At 32.9% G+C, this 21,950-nt stretch overlaps 1 protein-coding gene across 5 annotated transcripts in view; it reads left to right on the top strand.

The window, feature by feature from the left end:
* The window catches only part of RTKN2 (rhotekin 2), a 157,697-nt gene that overhangs the window by 3,887 nt on the left and 131,860 nt on the right, over positions 1-21,950 (top strand). For 4 of the 5 annotated variants that reach the window (XM_074374068.1, XM_074374070.1, XM_074374067.1 and 1 more), the window contains 3 exons: positions 4,318-4,514; positions 16,466-16,524; positions 21,790-21,843. In XM_074374068.1, coding sequence (XP_074230169.1) covers positions 4,318-4,514; positions 16,466-16,524; positions 21,790-21,843 — 310 coding nt within the window. Of the gene's footprint in view, positions 1-3,843; positions 4,040-4,317; positions 4,515-16,465; positions 16,525-21,789; positions 21,844-21,950 lie in introns of those variants that run through there. The other variant, XM_074374069.1, reaches the window with a different exon arrangement.

Raw genomic sequence — 21,950 nt, 5'->3', positions numbered from 1 at the left:
TTCTGTTTGATCTGATTACAAGCAAGCCCTTATTTAGAAAATTGAAGAAGAAATAAAAAGAGGGTGGCTCTCTCTCCATTCTCCGTTCTTCCTGGAGACTTGAGTTCATATACTTCTAGGAGGGATAGATACAGGGAAACATGCTTTTGTCATGGGTCCTAATCATCTTGACTCTGCTGTTGTGGTTGAGGCACTGATGGTTTTAACTCCGTACTCTTTCTCTTTAAGGTCAGTGAACATTACCATTGAGTGCACCGTTGAGTCCTCATTACATGATCATTGTTCTCACTGTGGTTAGCACTAGACATCACTCCTAGCCTAGGAGCACTCTGCATCCTTTTGTAGCTAAAAAAAGTCCTTTGACTCCATAGGGATTTTTTTTGGTGGGGGAGGGCTATAGGAGTATCGCTTGACCAGAGATGTTTTCTCTGCATGTAAAAGTATAGATGTGTACTAAAAGAAGTATAGATGTGTACTGAAACTGGCTAACACAATGGTTCTTTTTTTTTTCCACCCTGAATACATTAAGAAACATACATACACTTAACAACTTATTCCACTTGTGTCAGCCCTCCCAGTCCACATCTACTCATCACAGAGCAGGGAAGGTAAGATAACAGTTTACTATGTACGTTAATTTGGCTGGGTAGGGAGCAGCAAACCATTTCTGTAGGAGGACAGATAGTAAATTATTTTCAGCTTTGTGGGCCACACAGTCTCTTGAAATTATTCAACTCTGCCACTGTAACTTGAAAGTAGCCATAGACAACATACAAATGGGTGTGACAGTGCCCCAATACAACTTTATTTACAAAAACAGGCGCTGACTGGGCTATGGTTTGCTGCCCACTGCTCTAAAGAATGGAATTCTAGTATCTGTTAGTGATATCTCATTTCCTTAGTGAATGTTTAACCTTAAAAATAAGATTTTTTTAAAACCCTGACTTTATATTTCCTTTTCACACTATATCCCAAGACTCTATAATTTTATGAAGTTTTTATTAATCAGTGATGAAGAGAGACAATCTTCATTAATAAGATGGAAACCTTAGAAGTCCAAATTTACTTCTTAATGTGGCTGTGGCCACCTACTGGTTCCTTAAGGTTGTTGCAACTTTCCAGATTGCTTGGGAATTTCAAGTATGCCAGCCCTGGTTCTCTACCCGGGCTGTGCACTGAATCAGTGGAGGAACTTTAAAAAAAAATGCTCAGGTTCCACCTCCAGAGATCCTAATCATTTTGGGATAGATCATACACGTAGGTACTTTTGTAAGGTCCTTCCTCTCTGCCCTGGGGTGATTCTAATGTGCAGCTAGCTTTAAGAATGTCTGTGCTAGTTCAACTGGCTGCCTCACTGTAGTATTTAAAAAGCAAACTTGAATTTAATGGCACCAGATGGTATTTGTTTGTATTTAGGTCATGGGGTAAAGCTATTCATCCCAGCTTCAAGTTGCTCCCTAAGTGTACTCTCCAATATTAACCAGCCTGCCAGAGTATAGACATATGGGTCACATAGATAATTCTTATAATTAATTACTAATTATATTAAAGAAGAATTTACTTGGGACAGACAAGTCATAAAAAGATGAGATGGAGTTGTTGAAATTCAGTCATGTGTAAAGAAGAAAAACCAGCAAATGGCTACATTTATATAGTACACCAGTTTTGAGTTGTACTACAAAGGTTTTTATGTAGTGATTACATGATGTAATTACAGAAGGTAATTAAACAGATCTGTTTTCTGCATGTGAATAGTACATTTGATTGATTTGAATAGTCAAGTTAAATCATCTGCAGTTTTTCTTTTCAGGTAATCTTCATAGGCGATTGCTCTCCCAACTTTCAGCTTTTCTTTTTGAAAAGATTGTCTTTTTAATATCTGGAACTTTTGTTATCAGAGTCCATTCACATTTTTGATTCAGATTTTATTCCAATTAAAAGGTAAATTATAGCATTCATTCCTTTACTACAGAAGCCAGGATGATCTCTTTAATTATAGAAATAGACATGCTAAAATGAAAGATTATTATATGTTTGTAGTATAGTAAAGAGGAAGCATTATTATGTTTTGTAGTATAATAAAGAGTATCCAATGATTTATAATTTTTAAGAAGCCACTGAATTAAATCAGAACAGTATGCTTTAGTTTATAGAATTTTTATGTTACATATGAAACTTGTTTATAGAACCAGGCCATTGTAAGATCATTGTATAGAATAAAAAATTTTCAGAACTAAAATAATCTAGTAGTTTCAAAACTAAAATAAATATATCCAAATCTGTGCTCTAAATCTCTGTTCTGAGTAGCTAAAACTTCTGACATTTTCTAAGCACAGTGCTTTTATTCTGTTGTTTCTGAAATTTTATTTACACTGCTTACCCTAACAAACAGCCTTTACCTCCCTGCAGTTAAACCTTAGGTCCTTTATTCAGCAGCTGGTTTTTAGAAAGTTTTCCCTAGGTTAAATCAGTATCATCAGTTAAATTTTGCCATCCCACAATACAACCTATGTAATACATACATGTGCTACATTGTTCACATTAGTTATTATATTGTATTAGTTTCCTGAGGCTGTCATAACAAATTACCAAAATTGAGTGGCTTAAAACAAAAATTTATTCTCTCATAGTTTTGGAGTCCAGATGTCTGAAATTAAGGTATCTGCAGGGACATGTTCTTGCTGAAGTCCCTTGGGAAGAGTCTATCCTCACCTTCTCTAGCTTCTGGTGGTTGCTGGCAATACTTGGTGTTCCTTGGCTTGTAGACTCATTACTCCAATCTCTGCCTCCATCTTCATATGCTGTTCTCTCTGTGTGCCCTCGGTGTCTTCACATGGCCCTCTATTGAGGGCAGTAGTCCTTGGATTTAGGGCCCACACTAATCCAGTATGACCTCTTCTCAACTAATTACATCTACAAAATTATATCCAAATAAGATCACACTCTGAGGTTCTGGGAGGACAGGACTATTTGGGGGACATTATTCAACTTTGTACAGTTATGGGTAAGAATGTGTAATATTTTTCACCTTTGTTTCTGTTCTGTTTATCTAGTAAATTGTAAACACTTCCTAATAAAGCAAGAAATTAAAATTTTGCAAAAAAGTATTTAAGTGGAGGGAAGGTATAGTTTAGTGGTAAAGTGCACGCTTAGCATGCTCGAGGTCCTGGGTTCTATCCCCAGTACCTCTATTATAAATAAATAAGTAAAAAGCTAATTATCTCTCCTCCAAAAAAAGTTTTTTAAAAGCTTTAAAAAATTTTATACTGTCATACTTAAAAACTTTGTTACTTTTCCAATATGGTATAAAATTGTAATACTATCTAGTACATTTGCCATCTTTTGGGGGTAAAAAGAAATGTTATAATTTTGGGGTTTTGCTACCCCCTTTTAATTTCTTTTTCTTTTTTTTAATTGAAGTATAGTCACTTTACAATATTGTGTCAATTTCTGGTGTACAGTGTAATGTTTCAGTCATATATATTCATACATATATTCCTTTTCATATTCTTTTTCATTATAGATTACTACAAGATATTGAATATAGTTCCCTGTGCTCTATAGAAGGAACTTGTTTATTTATTTTATATATAGTAGTTAGTACACGCAAATCTCAAACTCCCAGTTTATCCCTTCCCACCCTCTTCCCTCTGTAACCATAAGTTTGTTTTCTATGTCTGTGAGTCTGTTTCTGTTTTGTGAATAAATTCATCTGTGTGTTTTTTTTTTAAATTCCACATATAAGTGATATCATATGATATTTTTCTTTCTCTTTCTGGCCTACTTCACTAAGAATGACAACCTCCAGGTCCATCCATGTTGCTGCAAATGACAATATTATATTCTATTTTATGGCTGAATAGTATTCCGTCGTATAAATATACCACAGCGTCTTTATCTAGTCATCTGTCGATGGACATTTAGATTGTTTCCATGTCTTGGCTATTGTAAATAGTGCTGCTGTGAACATTGGGGCGGATGTATCTTTTCAAATTAGAGTTCCCTCCAGACATATGCCCAGAGATTGCTGGATCATATGGTAAGTCTATTTTTATTTTTTGAGGAATCTCCATATACTGTTTTCCATAATGGTTGCACCAAACTGCATTCCCACCAACAGTGTAGGAGGGGTTTTTTTTTCTCCATACCTTCTCCAGCAGTTATCGTTCGTGGAATTTTGAATGATGGCCATTCTGACTGGTGTGAGGTGATGACTTATGGTAGTTTTAATTTACATATCTCTGATAATTAGTGACATTGAGTATTTTTTCATGTTTTTGTTACCTTTTAAAAATGCTTTCTCTTTTTTTTTTTAAGGACTGCAGTATTCAAGAAAAAATAAATTTAGAAACTCGAATACGAGATGGGGTATGGAAACTCCTCTCTCTGAGCACTCAGAAAGACCAGATTTTGCATGCAGTTAAGAATCTCATGCTGTGCAATGCTCGGATAATGGCTTACACGTTGGAGCTACAGAAATTAGAAGAGCAGATTGCAAATCAAACTGGAAGATGGTTAGTGGCATAGTTTACCTGTGGTTCTTAATATACTTAAATATTTGCATTAAAAACACCATATAATTTAACCTTAAGATCAAATCACCAAAGCTTTTAAAAAATAAATACACTGAAGTACTTTCTGATATCGTAAACATTTTGACAGTAGGGCTTAGAGTAAACTTATTATTAAAGGAGCAGTTTTCACTGGGCAGTTTTGTTGTGTTCAGTACTTCCAAATTGTAAAATGAAGTGGTTAAGAAACAAGGAGTGAGGGAATATTTTTAAGAAGGACCAAGACTGATATTTGTGTGTACAGAAAAGTAAATTAAAAAAAAAACTAATTGCTTAAAAATAACTAGTAAAGAGATACTGCCTGAGAGTAATGGAAACTTAACTATCAAAACTGAAATGAGTGGGCAAGAATGGTAAAGATATAAATGTAATTAAAGATATGAATGGGGTTAAAACTATGGATGGAATTAAAGATATGAATGGAAGGGAACTTAAAAATCTGCTAGCATATTTCTTTCATATGGTAAATATAAATTCTAGAGAGGCAAGTAACTGACTCAAGGACGTGTTCTAGCTAGTGACAGAAGCTAATGAAGGGTACTTAGGATTTGCTAAGTAACTTCCAGTCCTTGTCTCTCTGTCATTCTGTGCCGCCCTTTTGGATCACACCTAGAATTTATGTATGAAATTTTACATCCTATCCTATTTACAATGCCAAGCCTTATTTGGACCTAAGAATTGACTCAGTTTAGTGACTAGATATTGGTTTCTTTTTTAGTATAAATTGTTTTACATTTTCCATTGTTCATCAGTCTTAAAGCTCTAGAACTAGTTAAAAGTTTCTTTTTAGACATTAGTGGCCATTAGGTTGTTCACAGTTCATCTCCATGAAGTTCTTGAAAAGTAAGGTAAAAACACAGGTCAGAGAAAGAGATTTCTGTGAAAATAAAATATTAATGAAATCATGATATAATAAAGACTTGTGTACAAGTGGCTAATATTTAATTAGCTTTATTATCTTGGGATGGCTAATCTCTTTGTGCCTTAGTTCCTTCATTACAGTTGACATGATAATACTTTCATTTTGAAAATTAAGATTATATATATTAAAAACCTAATGTAATACCTTTTAAATAATTAGTACTCAAATATGTCAAGCAATTTTTATTATTATTTATCCCTGGCACTATAAAATGGAATTATTCCAGTATCATAATCTAGGAAGATATTTTTCAGATACACATACATTGGATTAAGTCATTGCTTCTCAAACTGGGCCAGATGTTATTATTGAGAGTACATGATTGTGTGTCAGGAGATATGCAAAGCCAAAGAATAAATATGACATATCTTTTTATAGCATGAATTTTAAAGATAAAGCATGAGAAATTTGGAATTGTGGCATAGTTTTGGGTTATGCTACTCATGGGGATATGTGTTCTTTCTCCTCAGCTTTTATAAGGATATTTTAAGGACTGTTTAAGAGGAAGAGTTTGAGAAGCACTGGTTTAAGTACAGTGTGGGACTACACACTCAATATTATATCATCTCTCACAGTTATATAGAATGTTCCTCTGGGAATTATATCTACCGTTCATATCTGTGTTCTTTAAATATTTGCAATGAATTGTAAATTGGCCATTTTCTTAATTTGGCAGTATAACTTTTCTGAAGTTGCTGACTTATAAAAATGTTAAATGAGCTTAACCCCTGTTGCATTTATATAACAAAGATAAGAAAAAATATCTGGGACTTAACTGAAAATGTGTTTTTACTTTCTCTTCTGATTATCTTTGATAGATGAAAATAGCTTGGATGCTATACACACATTTATACCTGTTCATCATTCATATAGAAGTATTGCCTCCCTTAATTATTGGATTATTTCTTTGAAAAATCTCAATGTTCTGTATGAATTATTTTGTTTACAACTTCATTTTGTTATGTGCAGTTATAACCTGAGGTCACTGATAAAGTATAACTGAAAATTGTAGTAGTTGTCTTCTTATTACATATAAATGGTCTAAAGATGAATGAGAATCTCATGGAAGTTTAATTCCTTGAAAAAGGCTATGTAAATTATGCCATTTGATTAGTCAATCCAACATTTATCAAACATCTACTACTTGTAGAATACTTTTTAAGTATTGTGCTAATGTATCCACATTCAAAGAACAGAATTTATCAAAATGTGAGGATATATGTGTGTATATTCAGCAGTCAAATATTCTACCTTTAGAAACTCGGCAGTCTGTTCCTTTGCTTTGTTCTGGTGGTCTTTAATGTAGAAAAATGCTCCATTTTTCATTGCTACCAGAGTTAAAATAGCATTTTAATGAATCTACTGCCTACTACTAATTTATCTTCTCTAAAATTTTATGATAAAATGCCAAAAAATTAACAAGCAATACATCTAGGCATTTTGAAAGAATCAAATCAGTATGAAATGGTAGAATTGAGGAAAGTCTAATGGAAGAATTGGGGCTGAATCTTCTAGATCATAAAGGATGGATAGAGTTTGGTTAGTTGAGTAGGAAGAAAGCAGCATTCCAAGAAAGAAAAATAGCAAAATAAAAGCTTAGGGTGAAAGATGAGTATGAATCATTCAGGAGCAATGAAGAGATGTGTTTGGTTGAGGCTGAAGATCAAGCCAAAGTTGAAAAGGAAGTGGCTAGCAAGATTCAAGAAAGTTTACAATGCTAGAAGGTTAATGAGTATTAACTGACAGCCTTGTTAGGGATGCCAAATATTGTGCTAAGGTGTTTACAAATATCACATCACAAAATGAGAGAGGTATAAACTGCTTTATTAAAGATTTGGAAACAGGGACTTAGAAACATTAGATAACTGTTTCAAAGGACACACAGTGACTCTATGGCTAGGATGTAAACCCAAAAGACTTAAAAGCCTGAGAGCCCCTAAACCTCCCCTCCCCCCTAAAAAGTGCATCTACATTGTACTACCCCAAGCTGCCCTGGTGAATTGTTATAGGGCTTTATATTTATTTCATTGTTTATTTTCTGTCATTTTATTTTCATCAAGAAAGAGGCATGATAAAATGGGTGTTTGGGAAGGTTATCTGGCAGTAGAGTATTGAAAAGGATGGTGAGACAAAATGATTGAAATAACCAGTTTTTAGATAAACTATTTAAGAACAGGCAGACATAGAGGTGATTGAATAACTTTTGATGAGAGAAATGAGTTTTGGGATTTTCTAATAAATAATTTTCACTCAAGTTCCTCTCTGTACAGAAACAACCATTCTTCAAACAGTTTCAGTTATTTCTCAATTTATTATGAATTTATTAAGCAAGTAGTCTTACTTCATTTTACAGCCTGTTTAAACTGGGGTTCCAGGAAAGAGTTAAGCCCTAATGTCCTAAGACATGCGTTGTATATACTGACTTAACTTTTGTGTATCTAGAATAGTGCTGGTTTTATACTGTTTATGGGAGAATTGAGAAAATAGTCATTCTGTGATTTAGATGAGGAACCTCAGTTGAGAAATCAGTAATATAGTCATATTATTTGTTCTTTTTTTAAAACCACCATCTGAGAATATTGGTACCTGGTTAAATAGTCCACTACCATAACCCAATAATGTAACAGAAGCTTTGTTCTCCTTAATTGTGTTTAGTTATGAAACACCTTCTGGTATACTATCTACTTTATGTCTAAATATACAAAAGATACCTAAGTTTGTGTAAAATTCACAATAGAATCAGGGTGACAAAAAAAGTAGGCTATAGAAAGCTTTCTAGGTTGAGCAGACGGTAGGTAATGAGGGTGAGGGGTGGGAGCACAGACAGCTTACTTCCTTAGTTTAGAAGATAGGATTGCTTGGTTATAGCAATCTGTCAATATGCTAGTCTTTTAACTGGTAAATGAGACTATCTCCCTACCTTTTTCCTGTATGGTATAGCCGTATATATCTACTTAAAGACTTGCTTATATTGGTCCACTTCTTAAAATCTAAAATTTCTTAGATAAGCGTTGAATTCCAGGATCTTTGTGGTCTGATCTCAAACTGCTTTCATAGTCTTCTCTCTCAAATTTCTGCTTTACATATTTATCTTAGCCAAAGGCTTGATCTGTTTCCCCAAAACAGTTCTTGAATTTTCCAGTCTTCAGTGCTTTTGCTTATACTGAAGTGTGCCCTATCTTCCATTTCCATTTAACAAGGTCTCTTGTGTTCTGCAACATCCTACCTGAATCATCAGTTTCTTTGATAATTATATTCAGAAAATGATCATTTCTTCCTTTATGCTCGTTGCAAGGACTCAAAAATGATTATTTGCCTCATCTTAGTTCCAGTAGCATCTGAATGATAAATATCTCACTGTTATATACTATATTCTGTTTATGAACTTGGAGCTTGGAGGCTATTCAACTAATGTTGATTATTTTTTTCTTTCTCCTTTGTATGCCCTAGAACACCTAACAGTGCTAACTATTTAAGAACAATAATGTTTTGCCCCATCCTCCCTTCCATGTGTAATGATGAGCAATAGGATTAGAATTTATTAATAGTTAATTATATAACAGTTACTACTCTTTGTTACTTTCTTCTATTTTCTTAGGGTCTTACGTGTTTTGTTGGCCTCTATTCTTGCCATATTCCATATTGTCATTTTTTATTCTATATTTTGTTCACTTTTTTAAACCAACTTTTTATTATGAAATTTCATACGTAAAAAATTGTAAGAGTAGTATGATAGACATCATGTATATTTGTATATTCTCCACCCAGAAGGACCAGTTAATAGTCTGCTGTGTGTGTTCATCCAGTCCATTCTCCTGCTTTATCCTTGTACGTATACACACACATATGCACAAAAACATACATGCACATTTTTCTTTTTTTGTGTGTGTTGAACCATTTGAAAATAAGTTTCAGACAATATGGCATAGACATCTCAATAGTTTGGCATGTATCTTCCAAAAACAAGAACATTCTCCTACAAAACCAAAATATGATTATTGTATGTAAAATAATAATAATCCCATAATAATCATCCAATATTCAGTTCATACTCAATTTTACATGGTTGTAAGGAGAAAATTCTTTATAGTTGCTTTTCCAAAACCAGAATTCCATCAAGATTCATTTGGTAATGTCTCTTTAGTTTCTTTTATTATTTTACCTTTTTCTAACAACTTCTTTCCATTGATGCTTTGAAGAGTCTAGACTTTTAAAAATATCCTTTAAAAATATTCTGCATTTTGTATTTGTCTGTTTTAAGGGAGGGACAAATTTCCCTCTAACCCTCTTGATTCTTTTGGCTGGTCTAATAATTAAATTGATAACGAGACAGATTAGCAGGAGAAAAACAAATTTAATTTTGTATGTATGGTTGTCCCATTGGTGTAGGACTCAAGAAGTGACCAAAGCAGGTTGTTTATTTTTAGACAAAGAATAAATTATTTGTGAAGATTTGACAAAAGAAAGTGGTTTGGGCTTGTAGTGGCAAATTAATGAAGTAGTAGCAATGTTTGATTATACAGCTTCCTCTGCTCTGAATTCCCTTATCTCTGGCGATGAAGATATTCTCCATCCTCCTGGCATAGGGGAGGGTATCTTCCGTGGGAGCTTTGTTAAGTGCTTTCAGGGCAACAAAGGAGGGTTAGGGTGTTCTTGCACGGGCTGTTTAATCTAGTATAATCTAGTACCTTTGTTTTAGTCCTTGATCTGCAATTACATATATACAATGTTCACTACCTGTCCTTGTGTTGTGCTTTCCAAAATAATCCCTTGTTTAAAGGAAGCTCTTGATCTAGTAGATTATGCAATATGAGTACAGTTTTCTTTAATTTTGCATGTTTAAAGTGCTTTTCTCTAGTGTTGGTACCTAAAGGGCAGCTTGGCTAGATACAAAATTCTTGGCCAACACTTTTATTTCCTTGAGCTTCTTGAATACCTTGCTCCATTGTTGTCTTGTTATCAACAAATGTAATGTCTAATTTATTTCCTTTGTTGACTGATTTTTCTCCCTTTGTAAATAACTTGGGGTTTTTTTTTTTTTTTTTTTTTTTTGTATCAAGAAGCTAAAAATAGTTTTCTTTATCTTAAAGGCTGATGATTTTACTGGGATATACCTAAGGCTGAGCATTTTGGCTCATTTAGGGCCCTTACAATATGAAGGTTCAGTCCTTTTATTTTCAGAAAGTTTTCCTGAAGTTAAAGCCTCTGGAAAAAAGCATTAATTCTGTCCTAGCTCATTATTTTATTTTTCTTATTTAAGGACTCCAGTTGCACACAAGTTGAATCTTTTTTGCCTATCTTCTATGTCTGTCATGTTCTCTTTGATATTTTTAAACTCTGTATTTCATTTTTGTTCTTCTGGTTTCTTTTCATTCTCATCCACTGTGTCCCATAGTGTACTCTGAGTTTTGTCATTTGGTCCTTGGGCATGTTGTGTTTTTCTCTTTATTTTAGAAATGATTTTATTTTATTTTTTTCTAATTTCTTTCCGTGTTCTTTCTCCCCCCCTCCCCTTTTTTGCATGTTTACTTACTGTTTGTCCTTTACTAGTCTGAGGTTTTAGATTTCAGATTTCTTTCATATTTGCATTAATTTATTAACTACACTTAATTCATTTTATTGTATTGCATTGCAATTTTTGTTACTTTATTTTTTTGGAGGTTGCTGGTGGAGTACTTTTTATCACCTGAATCGTTCTAATTCTACTTTCACTTTATAGTAGCTTTCTATGGATGTTTGGGTATTTTGTTGTTGTTGTTTCTGATGAAATATGTCAGATGTAGGATTTTCCTGGGCCAAGTGGTAGGGATGAGGGGTGGGTAGAAGTGGTTACTTGCTTTCTTAGTTCACGAGTGTTTTCTATTATTGGAACTATAAAAAACAGTTTCTTTAATAAATGGTTCCTTTTGGAATGTTGGTTAGTTGGTTTTCTGATGCTTTGATACTGTGTTGTTTCTTAGGATTTTTAACTTCAGTTGCTTTCTTCTTCCCCTCCTCCTCTTCTTCCCCTTCCCCTCTTCCTCCTCCTTTACGTTCTCCCCCTCCTTTCCTCTTCCTTCTCCTCCTCTCCCTCCCCTTCCTCCTTCTGTTTCCCCTCCTCCTCCACCAAGCCGTCAGAGAATACTTCCCCTATTGTGTATCACGTGTCTCTTCTCCACAAGACTAACCACTTTTTTTTTTTGGTTAGAGCTTCTTTTATATTTATGGTCCCGAATACTTTCTTTTTTTTTTAGTATACATATATTTTTATTGAAGTATAGTCAGTTTACAATGTTGTGTCAGTTTCTGGAGTACAAAGTAATGCTTCAGTCATACATGAACATACATATATTCATTTTCATATTCTTCTTCACTATAAGTTGCAAGATATTGAATAAAGCTCCCTATGCTATACCATATAAACTTGTTGTTTATCTATTTTATATATATTACTTAGTATCTGCAAATCTCAAACTCCCAATTTATCCCTTCCCAGCCCCTTCCCCTCCTTGGTAACCATAAGTTTGTTTTCTATGTCTGTGAGTCTGTTTCTGTTTTGTAAATAAGCTCTTTGTCTTTTTTTTTTTTTTCATTCCACGTATAAATGGTATCATATGGTTTTTTTCTTTCTCTTTCTGGCTTACTTCACTTAGAATGACAATCTCCAGGTCCATCCATATTGCTTCAAATCCATTATTTTGCTATTTTTTATGGCCGAGTAGTATTCCATTGTATAAATATACCACAACTTCTTTATCCAGTCATCTGTTGATGGGCATTTAGGTTGCTTCCATGTCTTGGGTATTGTAGATAGTGCTGCTGTGAACATTGGGGTTCATGTATCTTTTCAAATTAGAATTCCCTCAGGATATATGCCCATGAGTGGGATTGCTGGATCATATAGTAAAAGATTAACCACTTTTGAGCCAGAATTCTTTTGGAGCCTCTACCAGTGCTGTGGTAGCCACCAGGTTTTATATCCATTCTCTTTTCTTCTAGAAGAAATCACAAGTGGATATTTTGTGTTTTGCAGTGTATCTATGACTCTACTGAGGTAAGGCCTCCAGGTGCTGGCTTTGATGGGTTCAGATTTAATTTCTTCACTTACATGTAAATTGAAATTTGTTATAGTCTCTGTTTCCTAGTTATGCTGTAGGTATGGGCTATAGGTGATTTTATTTGCTTTCCTTGTTGATGTGAAACCTTTTGTAGGATTCCTGAAGAGAATTTAGGTGGCTACCATTATCTTACAGAAACTAGGAAGTGATAGTCTGATCACTTTCCCAAATGTTTTAGTGCCTCTTCCGTAAAAGCTCCAAGCCAAATACTGAGGCCAAAAATATAAATACTCCCAAAGTAATCCTTGTATTTGTGTAACATTTCTAAGAATGATACAGAATACATTTAACATATTATTTCACTCAGTAGTTATTAGATGGGTAGATACTTCTGTTATTTTACTGTTGAGGATGCTGTGGCTGAGATGTTAACAGCAACTCATTAACATTAACTAGTTATTGATGGGTAAGATTCAAATCTAAAACTTGTCTACATCTACTGCCTGCTCCATCAAAATGACCATATCCTGTTTTTCTTCATTTAATATTCACTAAACATTTATTGAGCACCTTAGAATGTGATGAACTGCATACCAGGCACTGGTGATTGAGCAGTAAGCAAATAGACCAAAAAATCCCTGTTGTTCCAGAGTTTACATTTTAGCAGTAATGTTCTCCCCTGCCCCAACCTACTAATCTATGTCGTCTTCTTGAAACTTTATTTGGCTTTGTAAAAATACTACTGGCCAAAGTCATTTAAAGGACCTAATTATGTATATCATTCAGCATAATTGTGATTTTAATAATTCCACAATAACTAGTTTCTTATACTCCTGTTGCCTAGTTTAATTGCTTATATACTATAACTTAAACAAAAATAGAAAATGTAGGCTGCAAGTTAAACTTACGAACTGCTGATATTTCTACATTAAAACATGGTGTATAAAAAACATTACTGATTTTATTTTTTTTAACTTTATATTTTTTGATGTGTGTTGAAAAGAGTTTATGTCATGGTTTGAAATAGAAAACTCTTCTTCTCAAGGTAAGATGCTTATGAAGGCATTAATTTTATACCACAAAGTTTTAGAATGGTTTAAAATTCCATATTTCTCAGATGCATTTCTGAGTGTTTTAGTTTTCACTTACTTGTATAAGAGATGAAGGATTTTATAATTTGCTTTCAAATAATAGAATCATCTTTAGAATTTTTCTAGTACATCATTAAGAAAATATAAAATACTTTTATCATTGTGTCATTTCTCATTGTATCTTGTTAATTCTGGCAAACAAATGCTATTCTAAATTCCCACATAGAACAATATAAAATAGGATAATCTGTATTTACTCAATTTTAGTACAGATTTTTGAGCAACAGAGTGGCTGATTGGCACCCTCTGTTGGTCATTTTATTTACCTACAGGCAGAAATGTAAGAAATAAAACAAAATTAAAAGTTTGTCTTTTATATTTTTATCTATCTTTTAAATTAGTATTTAGAACTCTCACCAAAATAATGCTCTACACTGAGTTCATGAGAATAAGGTACACTAATATTTAGCTGTGTTTTATTTGAATAATTTTGTGGTTATTTGCTTATCAGCCTGGCTCTCTAATTTAGAACTGGCATTAACACTGCAGATTTTCAAACAAGTATTTATTTAACTGTAGCAAGCAATTACCTACGGTAGCACATTTTAAATAGATAATATATAACAATTTTATTGTCAATATGGATTAATTAGAAAAAAATCACATTCTAGCAACCTAAATAACAGTTGAGGAGTTATTTGAATTGAAAATAATTCAAGCTTCAGAAAAGTGAGGCTGAATTACTTTAGTTCATCTCTCCATTTTTAATAAACAGACTTACTTATTCTGTAAGATTGTATGGCTAATTAGATTTATATTACAGTTTGAAAATATTTGTATATGATAAGTTTATTGACTGGTCCTGGAAATGCCTGTGCACATTATTTATAGTTACAAGGAAGAAAGCTGTACTCTGCCAGGAGGTTGAATAGTTTGGAGGGGGAAATTTTGGGGGGTAAATATTCAGGAAGTTTGCTTTTGGTGGTTCTAGTATTTTATAATTTCACTTGTCTGCCAAAGCCTTAATTTTAATCCAATTTAATAATACTTAATGGATCTCAACTTTAACATAATCTATGACCTATTCCATAGTACTCAAGTTACTTACCGCATTAGAGCTTCATTGTATTTTTTTCACTGAATAAGTATTTTAAGAATTTATGTTATGCATTGCTCTTATAGAAGGTGTTTCTAGAAATATTACTTACAAATGCCAGCCAACTATTTTTATATTGTATTTCTTATACCAATTTAAGGAAATTGAGATTTGTGTTTCATTTCTGGTGGGCTTTTCAATATATTATTTTCACCACAATATTGTAGACTATTCAATTGAATCTTTTACTCTGATGAACTAGTAAGCCAGCTGATATTCTCCAACATGACAGACTGAACTTGTCTAAAATATTGAATTTGACTCTTTAAAATTTATGATTCAGGAAAACATTTTGAAATAATCAATGGGTACTTTTATTTTTTGATTGAGTGAATTCCCTATTTGAACTTAAATACCAGTGTGACCATCAAGTAATTAGATAGGATCCTGAGAATTTATGACTTTAAGCACACTACATTACTTTAGTTATACCTGGTGTTTGAGTCTATAAATACTGTATAAATGTCCCATATAAGCTTATTAACTTAAAGTACAGCAGTAAATTATTTTTGCTCATTTGGAATATATTTCACCTATAATACTTATGTACTTAATCCAGTAAGAGTAAAAAAAAAAAAGAAAAAGTAGGATGATGTATTTTGTTCTCAAACTTGGGTGTATGGTAATGAGTATGTATGCCATCTTTTTAACAAGGTTGCTGAAATGCATTGAGATGGTGTCATAGTCTTCTGAAACTTAGATACACTTCAAATCCCCACCCAGTCTTTCTCTGTACACCCTCTTAGAATCAAAACAATGTTCAAATGAAAAGTTTCTATCTTATCACATATTTGAAGTATCTAATTAAATTAACCAGCAGTTAATTAGCTAGCCAAATTAAGTAAGGACCAAAAAAGAGTACAAAGAATAATATTCTTGTATATATTACTCTATAAATGGAATGCTAATCTCTAAATGCAGGTTATTAGGAAAATAGAATATTGGAGAAATAATCAAAGATGGGATTGATTTGGTGTAGTAGGAGATAAGTATGTTGAAAAAGAATTTATGTTAATAGTATATTCCAGTCAGATCTGGAAGTGTGTCTTATACACCAAGAATTTCCTTTGAGACTTTTTTAATTGTCATGATAATATTTTCCTCTCCACATTTTATTCTTTCTAAATGGCCATTCCCTTCCTTTGCCACTTTAGTTTATTTATTGTTTTAGTATAAACCTTGATTTTTTTTTCTGGCAAAGGAATGAAATATATTACTTCATATAAATATGTAGCAAAGAGTAATTTTCTTGATATTTGTTAGATTATATAAGGATAAGATACAACAAGTTCATGGTTGGGAAATTCATTAACTTTTTCAGGGAACTATAATCTGGTAAACTAGAAATGTAATTTATTAAATGGTGACCCATGGTATTATACTTCCTGGGACCTGGACAAATATTGCACATTTTGTTTATAAATGTAAGAGATCACAAAAGGCTTTCATTGTGGAATAAACCAGTATGTAATCATCAGGGAATGTAAAGCTTACATGAAAAAAATCAAAGAGAATGGCTCTGTATATTTCTTTTAAAGCCAAGCTTGGTAAAGTAGTTAATATTAATTAGCAGTCATTATTATTTGAGAATATGTGTTTGTTTTTAATATCTAGGCATTTGTGAAAGATTGTTAAAACAATTTATTAATAGAAAAGATTTTTTATTAACATTTTTTTCCTTTTGACAGTGATACGAATTTTGAAAGTAAAGCACGAACAGCATGTAAAGGAAAGATTGCCATATCAGGTATGCTCTAATGGATTGTTTCTATATTGCTGAATAAATTCTATAAGTAACTTGCTTGAGTTGGTGGGTGCTTTTTAATTCCCTGTGTCCATTCTCTTTTTTCATTTTATTTTGTGTAACTCTAAATATTTTTTCTAAAATGGTTTTTGTCATTAGGCTCTATATTTGCATAGAATTTTACAGTTTGAAAAAACTTTCATGTACATTACACGTATATGCAATTTTCTCCTCAATGCAACTTCGTGAAATAAGTAGGGTAGTTCTCTTTTCCTACAGACTCAGAAGTTAAATGACTTCCTGAAAGTGGTTGAACTGGGCTGCAGGCTCAAGTCTTTTGATTCTCCATTCCATTTCTGCTCAGAAGTTTCAATAATGTTTTTAATGTTGATCTACTCCAGAATTTCCATGAGAGTTGGAACTATGTTTGGTTTATTCATAACTATATACCCAGAAGCTAACACAATGCTTGTACATAGTCATTGCTCAGTGAATACTGATTGGATGGATGACTACTCTCTGTTGCCCATAGGATAAAGACTAGATTTTTTTCCCCTAGCGTTTTCTTTTCTGACCCAACTATTTTTCTAGTTATTTCTTCCACTGCTCTTATACATAAGCTGTTTGCTTTAGCCATATGTTTCTCTCCCCATTCTGTCAACATACCCCATGTTTCTGATACCCAGTTAGCTCTCAAAATAACTGTATTATCTTCAGGATCTTTTTGCTCATTATAAAGCCTTCCCTGTTATCATTCCAGCTATAAGTGATGTTTCCCTTCTCTGAATTCTTAATGCAGTAGGAGACCCTTTACCACTAGATGGCACTTATGCTGTGTTGTCTCAGTTTCTCCAAAGTGTTAAGAAAGCTAAAGACAATGGCTTGGAGATGTCCCAGATTGAGGTGAATAAATAAATGGCTGACTTCTGTGTATGCTAGTTCGATAATTCACCTTTTATAAATATTATCTCGTTAGTACATTTTGCAAACAACAAACCTCCATCTGTCCTTAGGTAATAACTAGGTTGTTTCATTGGCCAAAAGCCTTGCTGTCTTAGCTCCAGGGAGTCTGCTGCTGCATTTCAGGCCCTCTTCCCCAAAGAACTATTTTCAGAAATGTCTTTATGGTAAATAAAAATTCTCATACAGGTAGGATAAACCTGAATTTTACATATGACATAATTGTCCTAAATCAGAGGAACTGCCCTCAGCAGAAATTCTTTAGAAAAATAACTGAACTGTATAAAAATCTGCTGCTTGTTTTATAGCTATTTATATTTATGTTTTCATCTTTCTAATTATGAGTGAAATAAAACATGTTTTATATCTCATTTTACCTTTTGATGCCAAACACAGCACTTTTACAGTTTAGTTGTTCACTGTGTTCAGTACATTTTAATGTGAAAAAGCAGAATATTATAGTTCTTTAAAGAGGATTTTCTAAAAATACTTAAACATAATCCTCTATTCCTTGATTCTGATGTAGTGCCACTCAGTACACAAATGAGATATGTTAAGTTGCTACTGAAGACTGAAATGCTGTGATACAGTTGGCCTCTACTGTCATTTCATAGTGAACAGTTTATTGACTGGAGCAATTCATGAAATTAGCATTAACTGTCCACTTACAAGAATGTTTAAGTAAAAGCATTTAAAATAAGAGGATAAAACTGTTTTCCTGACCACAAATACTCAAGTATAGAAATTAAACTTATTTCTGCATGTGTTCCTTCTTTTTAAAAGATAATTTTAAATTAAGGAACTGAAAGTCTCAGAAAATGGGATACACATGTAATTTCATCTTTGCTTGGACTTAATTATATCTTGTGTGTGTAGTTGTAAAAGATAAAAACAAAGTACATTGAAAACCAATTTACTTATAAATCAGTTTTTTGACATTGGAATGCAAATGTGACTTTTGTTTTGATCAAAATGAATATTTGCAACAAACTTTCATAATGTTTCTGAGATTACATTGATTTCCAGGAGATAACCTGGGTTTTCTGTTTCCAGCTTCACCACTCACTGTCAAGATCTTTATAAAATTAAAAAGAATGATTTAGATTTAGCCTGATTATTTTTGCTAAACAGCAGATAATTGCATGTGGTAATTGTCTTAGCTTATTCACTGACTACTAACTCAAAGACTAAAGCCAAATCAGCTCATACAGTACCTCAGTTTTCACTTAAAAATGATAGACTTCTAGGACCTGATAGCATCAAGTTAGCTATCCTATTAGGGCTCTTTCAGTTTTCCATTAAAGTGTAGATTAAGATACTAACAAGACAAAACTAAGAATACTGTAAACTAAAACTGAGTCAACCATTTGCAAGAATCTGGAAGGAATTTCTACTATTTGAAGGTGAATTTAAAAACATAGTGAATTACAAAAAAGTGAATTACACATCCTTTGCCACCTGAACAGTACATGACCAGCTAGGAAATAGACAAGAAATGTCCACCTTTTCCTTTTGAGGCTCTGACATAGCTAGGCATGGGAAGGAGCAAGACTGCCAACAGACTGTGGGTGTACAGCAAAGGAAGCCAGGGTCCATGTTCCTCCCAACATAGTGTAAATAGTTAATATTACCCTAATAGGAAAAGAACAGCTCTGAAAAAGAACAGTTGTGAAATGCAATGAGTCAGCAACTGTGGTCAGGCAAGAATCAGGCCCTTTAATGGGTCATCAGCCAAGTCATAATTATAAAACAATAAAGGCAATCCCACTAAAGACAAGAACAGAATAACAACGTCTATTAAAATCACAACACAGTTTTAGAAATTCTAGCTAAAATAGAAAGAAAGGTGAAACTACTGAGAAGAAATAGACAAACTGAGTACTATTTGAAGATAGATTATAGACCTAGAAAATCCAAGGAAATGTATTGAAACATTATTTGAATTAATAAAGAAGTCAGTGAAAGTGGCTAGATTCAAGATAAATATACAAAAAGTGGTAGCCACTCTCAAAACCAGCTATAACAAGTTACAAAATATGATGGCAAAAAAGATCTCCTTTACAATAAAAAGCCCCAAACAAAAACATTAAGTACCCCAAGAATAACCTAAATAAAAATGTGAGGGTAACTATCATGCTACTCTATATAAAGATAGAATATTGTAAAGTTAACAGTTCTCAAATGAATTTGGATAAGAGAATTCTAATAAAACACTTCGGAGGGGGAATTTTGAAAAAAATATTTCTAAAATTAAAGAAATTAGCAAGTAAGAATAAGATGTTTTTGGAAGGATGTATTTCTGACAGTAAAATATATTTTAAAGTTTCAGGGGTTATAATAGTATGGTATTGGTTTTAGGATAGGAAGTAATTAATAAATGATTCTGTTAGATTCATAAAGCATGTAGCCAAAGAAAAGACACTCAGAATGGCATATGTGATAAAGATGGCATCATTAAATCAGAGAAGAGAAGGCCTATTAGATATGTAAATAGAGCTGTAACAACTTTTTATAAGAAGAATATTTGTTTTTACCTCACATACTCAAAAATCTCACATAGAAATAATTAGCTTTTGAAAGTACAAGCCACAAGCAATATGTTTAAAAACAGAAAAATGGCGCATGGATACAAACAGATTCACTAAACAGGCCAATAGATGTTTTAACATTTTTCTTGTTAATCAAGGAAATACATATCTAAGCAATTAAATCCTGTCACTTGACTGTTGGTAAATATATTTTAAAATCATTGTTGGATGAGATATATGTAAAGTGTTTAGCTTGTCATATGGGGAGAGCTCCGTAATATATATATATATATATATATATATATATATATATTTTATCAGAAATGCTAAGGCAGCAGTGGGAAGAGCACTCAGACATCCTGTTTGGTTGGGAAGGGTAGGGATGAAGGAGTGGTAGAAAGCTGTTCTAGAAAGGAAATTGGAAATTGGCATTTGGAACCTTAGAAAGAATTCTAAAGAAATACAAATGTAGACAAAAGATCATAGGATCTAAAAGAGAAGCACAACATAAAGGTAGCCAAATAGCTGATGTTCATAAAGATTTACAATTATTTGAAAGTGGCATAATTAATAGGTACAAAAATATGCACATAAACCTCCTAAGTGTAATATGGAAGTGTCTTAAACAAATTATCTACAAAAGTTTGAGGGATTGATACAGTTTTTGTACTCTTTGAGTAATTGAAACTACTTCACTTTACCATTGAGATCTCTACTGTGCTGTCGTATGTTATAGTCACACATCTTAATCTATTTTGTAGAGTGTTAATCCTCTAACTGAAAATACATAGATAGTGTAGGAATGTCAGAAGAAAATTGTTACTACATAATGTTAACCTGGTATTAAAAGTGGAGGGAAGAGGGGAGGGTGTAGCTCAGTGGTAGAGTGCATGCTTAGCATGCACAAGGTCCTGGGTTCATTTCCCAGTACCTCCATTTTAAATAAATAAATCCAGTCCCTCCCCCCCACCCCCAAAAAAGGGCAGAGTGAAGGAAACTAGGAATGAAAAATTTTGACTATGTCAAAGCTCTAGATTGACTTCTGGAATTAAGATCATTAACACAGTCACTTTATAGTTTGAAGAATGTGTGAATGAGAGGAATATGTTTAGATCACTTTTAGAACGTACGCCCTTTTCTTGGCCTGAAAGAAATGACGCATTTCCCTTTTTAGTTTTATTTCTTAAGAGGAATGCTACAGTTTGTAACATGAATATACAAAGATCTGCAAATTCTTTTGTAGACAAGTTAAATCTTCTTAATGGAAAGAGCTTGGATTTGTTTGTCAAGAGCTGGGTCTCTCCCAAAAACCAATGATCTTAGACAAGTCACTTAATTTTCTTCATCTTTTGTTTGCATAGTGGATAAAAGTTCTAAAGTCCTTTCTACCTCTACTGTTCTATGACTTTGAAGTGTATTTAACTACATTTGCTGCTACTGCTTATCCAAAACAGAAATTCAACACTGGATTCCCCATGATTCACTTATTTCAAAAACATAAATCAAAATGCAAATGTTATGGCATAAGCTTATTGCAGATCTTACTTAATAAATTAATTTCTTGAATAGTTGGTAGGTTTTCTTAGTAAATTATTTAAATAAGCGTAACATTTTATATTCCCCATCTAAACTATTTTAAAGAGAAAACATCACAGTGTTAGAAAATTCTATATTGGCTTTAATGGTCAACTCCATTACGGGATTCAGAGGTTTATTTCACTCTAAGAATTGAAATTCACCAAAATTATTACTTGTCATTTCTTTTTCCCCTTCTTTATAGATATTCGTATACCACTAATGTGGAAAGACTCTGATCACTTCAGCAATAAAGAACGTATGTATGATTTTAATTCTAACTGAAAATTTTCTTTAGTGTATGATTTTCTTTAGTCTGTGATTTCTGGGAGAAAACTTCCATGCTGAAATAAATTGATGTGTTGG

The sequence above is a fragment of the Camelus bactrianus genome, chromosome 11, assembly GCF_048773025.1.
Source record: "Camelus bactrianus isolate YW-2024 breed Bactrian camel chromosome 11, ASM4877302v1, whole genome shotgun sequence".
In the NCBI taxonomy this organism is placed as follows: domain Eukaryota; kingdom Metazoa; phylum Chordata; class Mammalia; order Artiodactyla; family Camelidae; genus Camelus; species Camelus bactrianus.
Note: the sequence above shows the minus strand (reverse complement) of the source record. Positions and strands in the feature narration are given on the sequence as shown.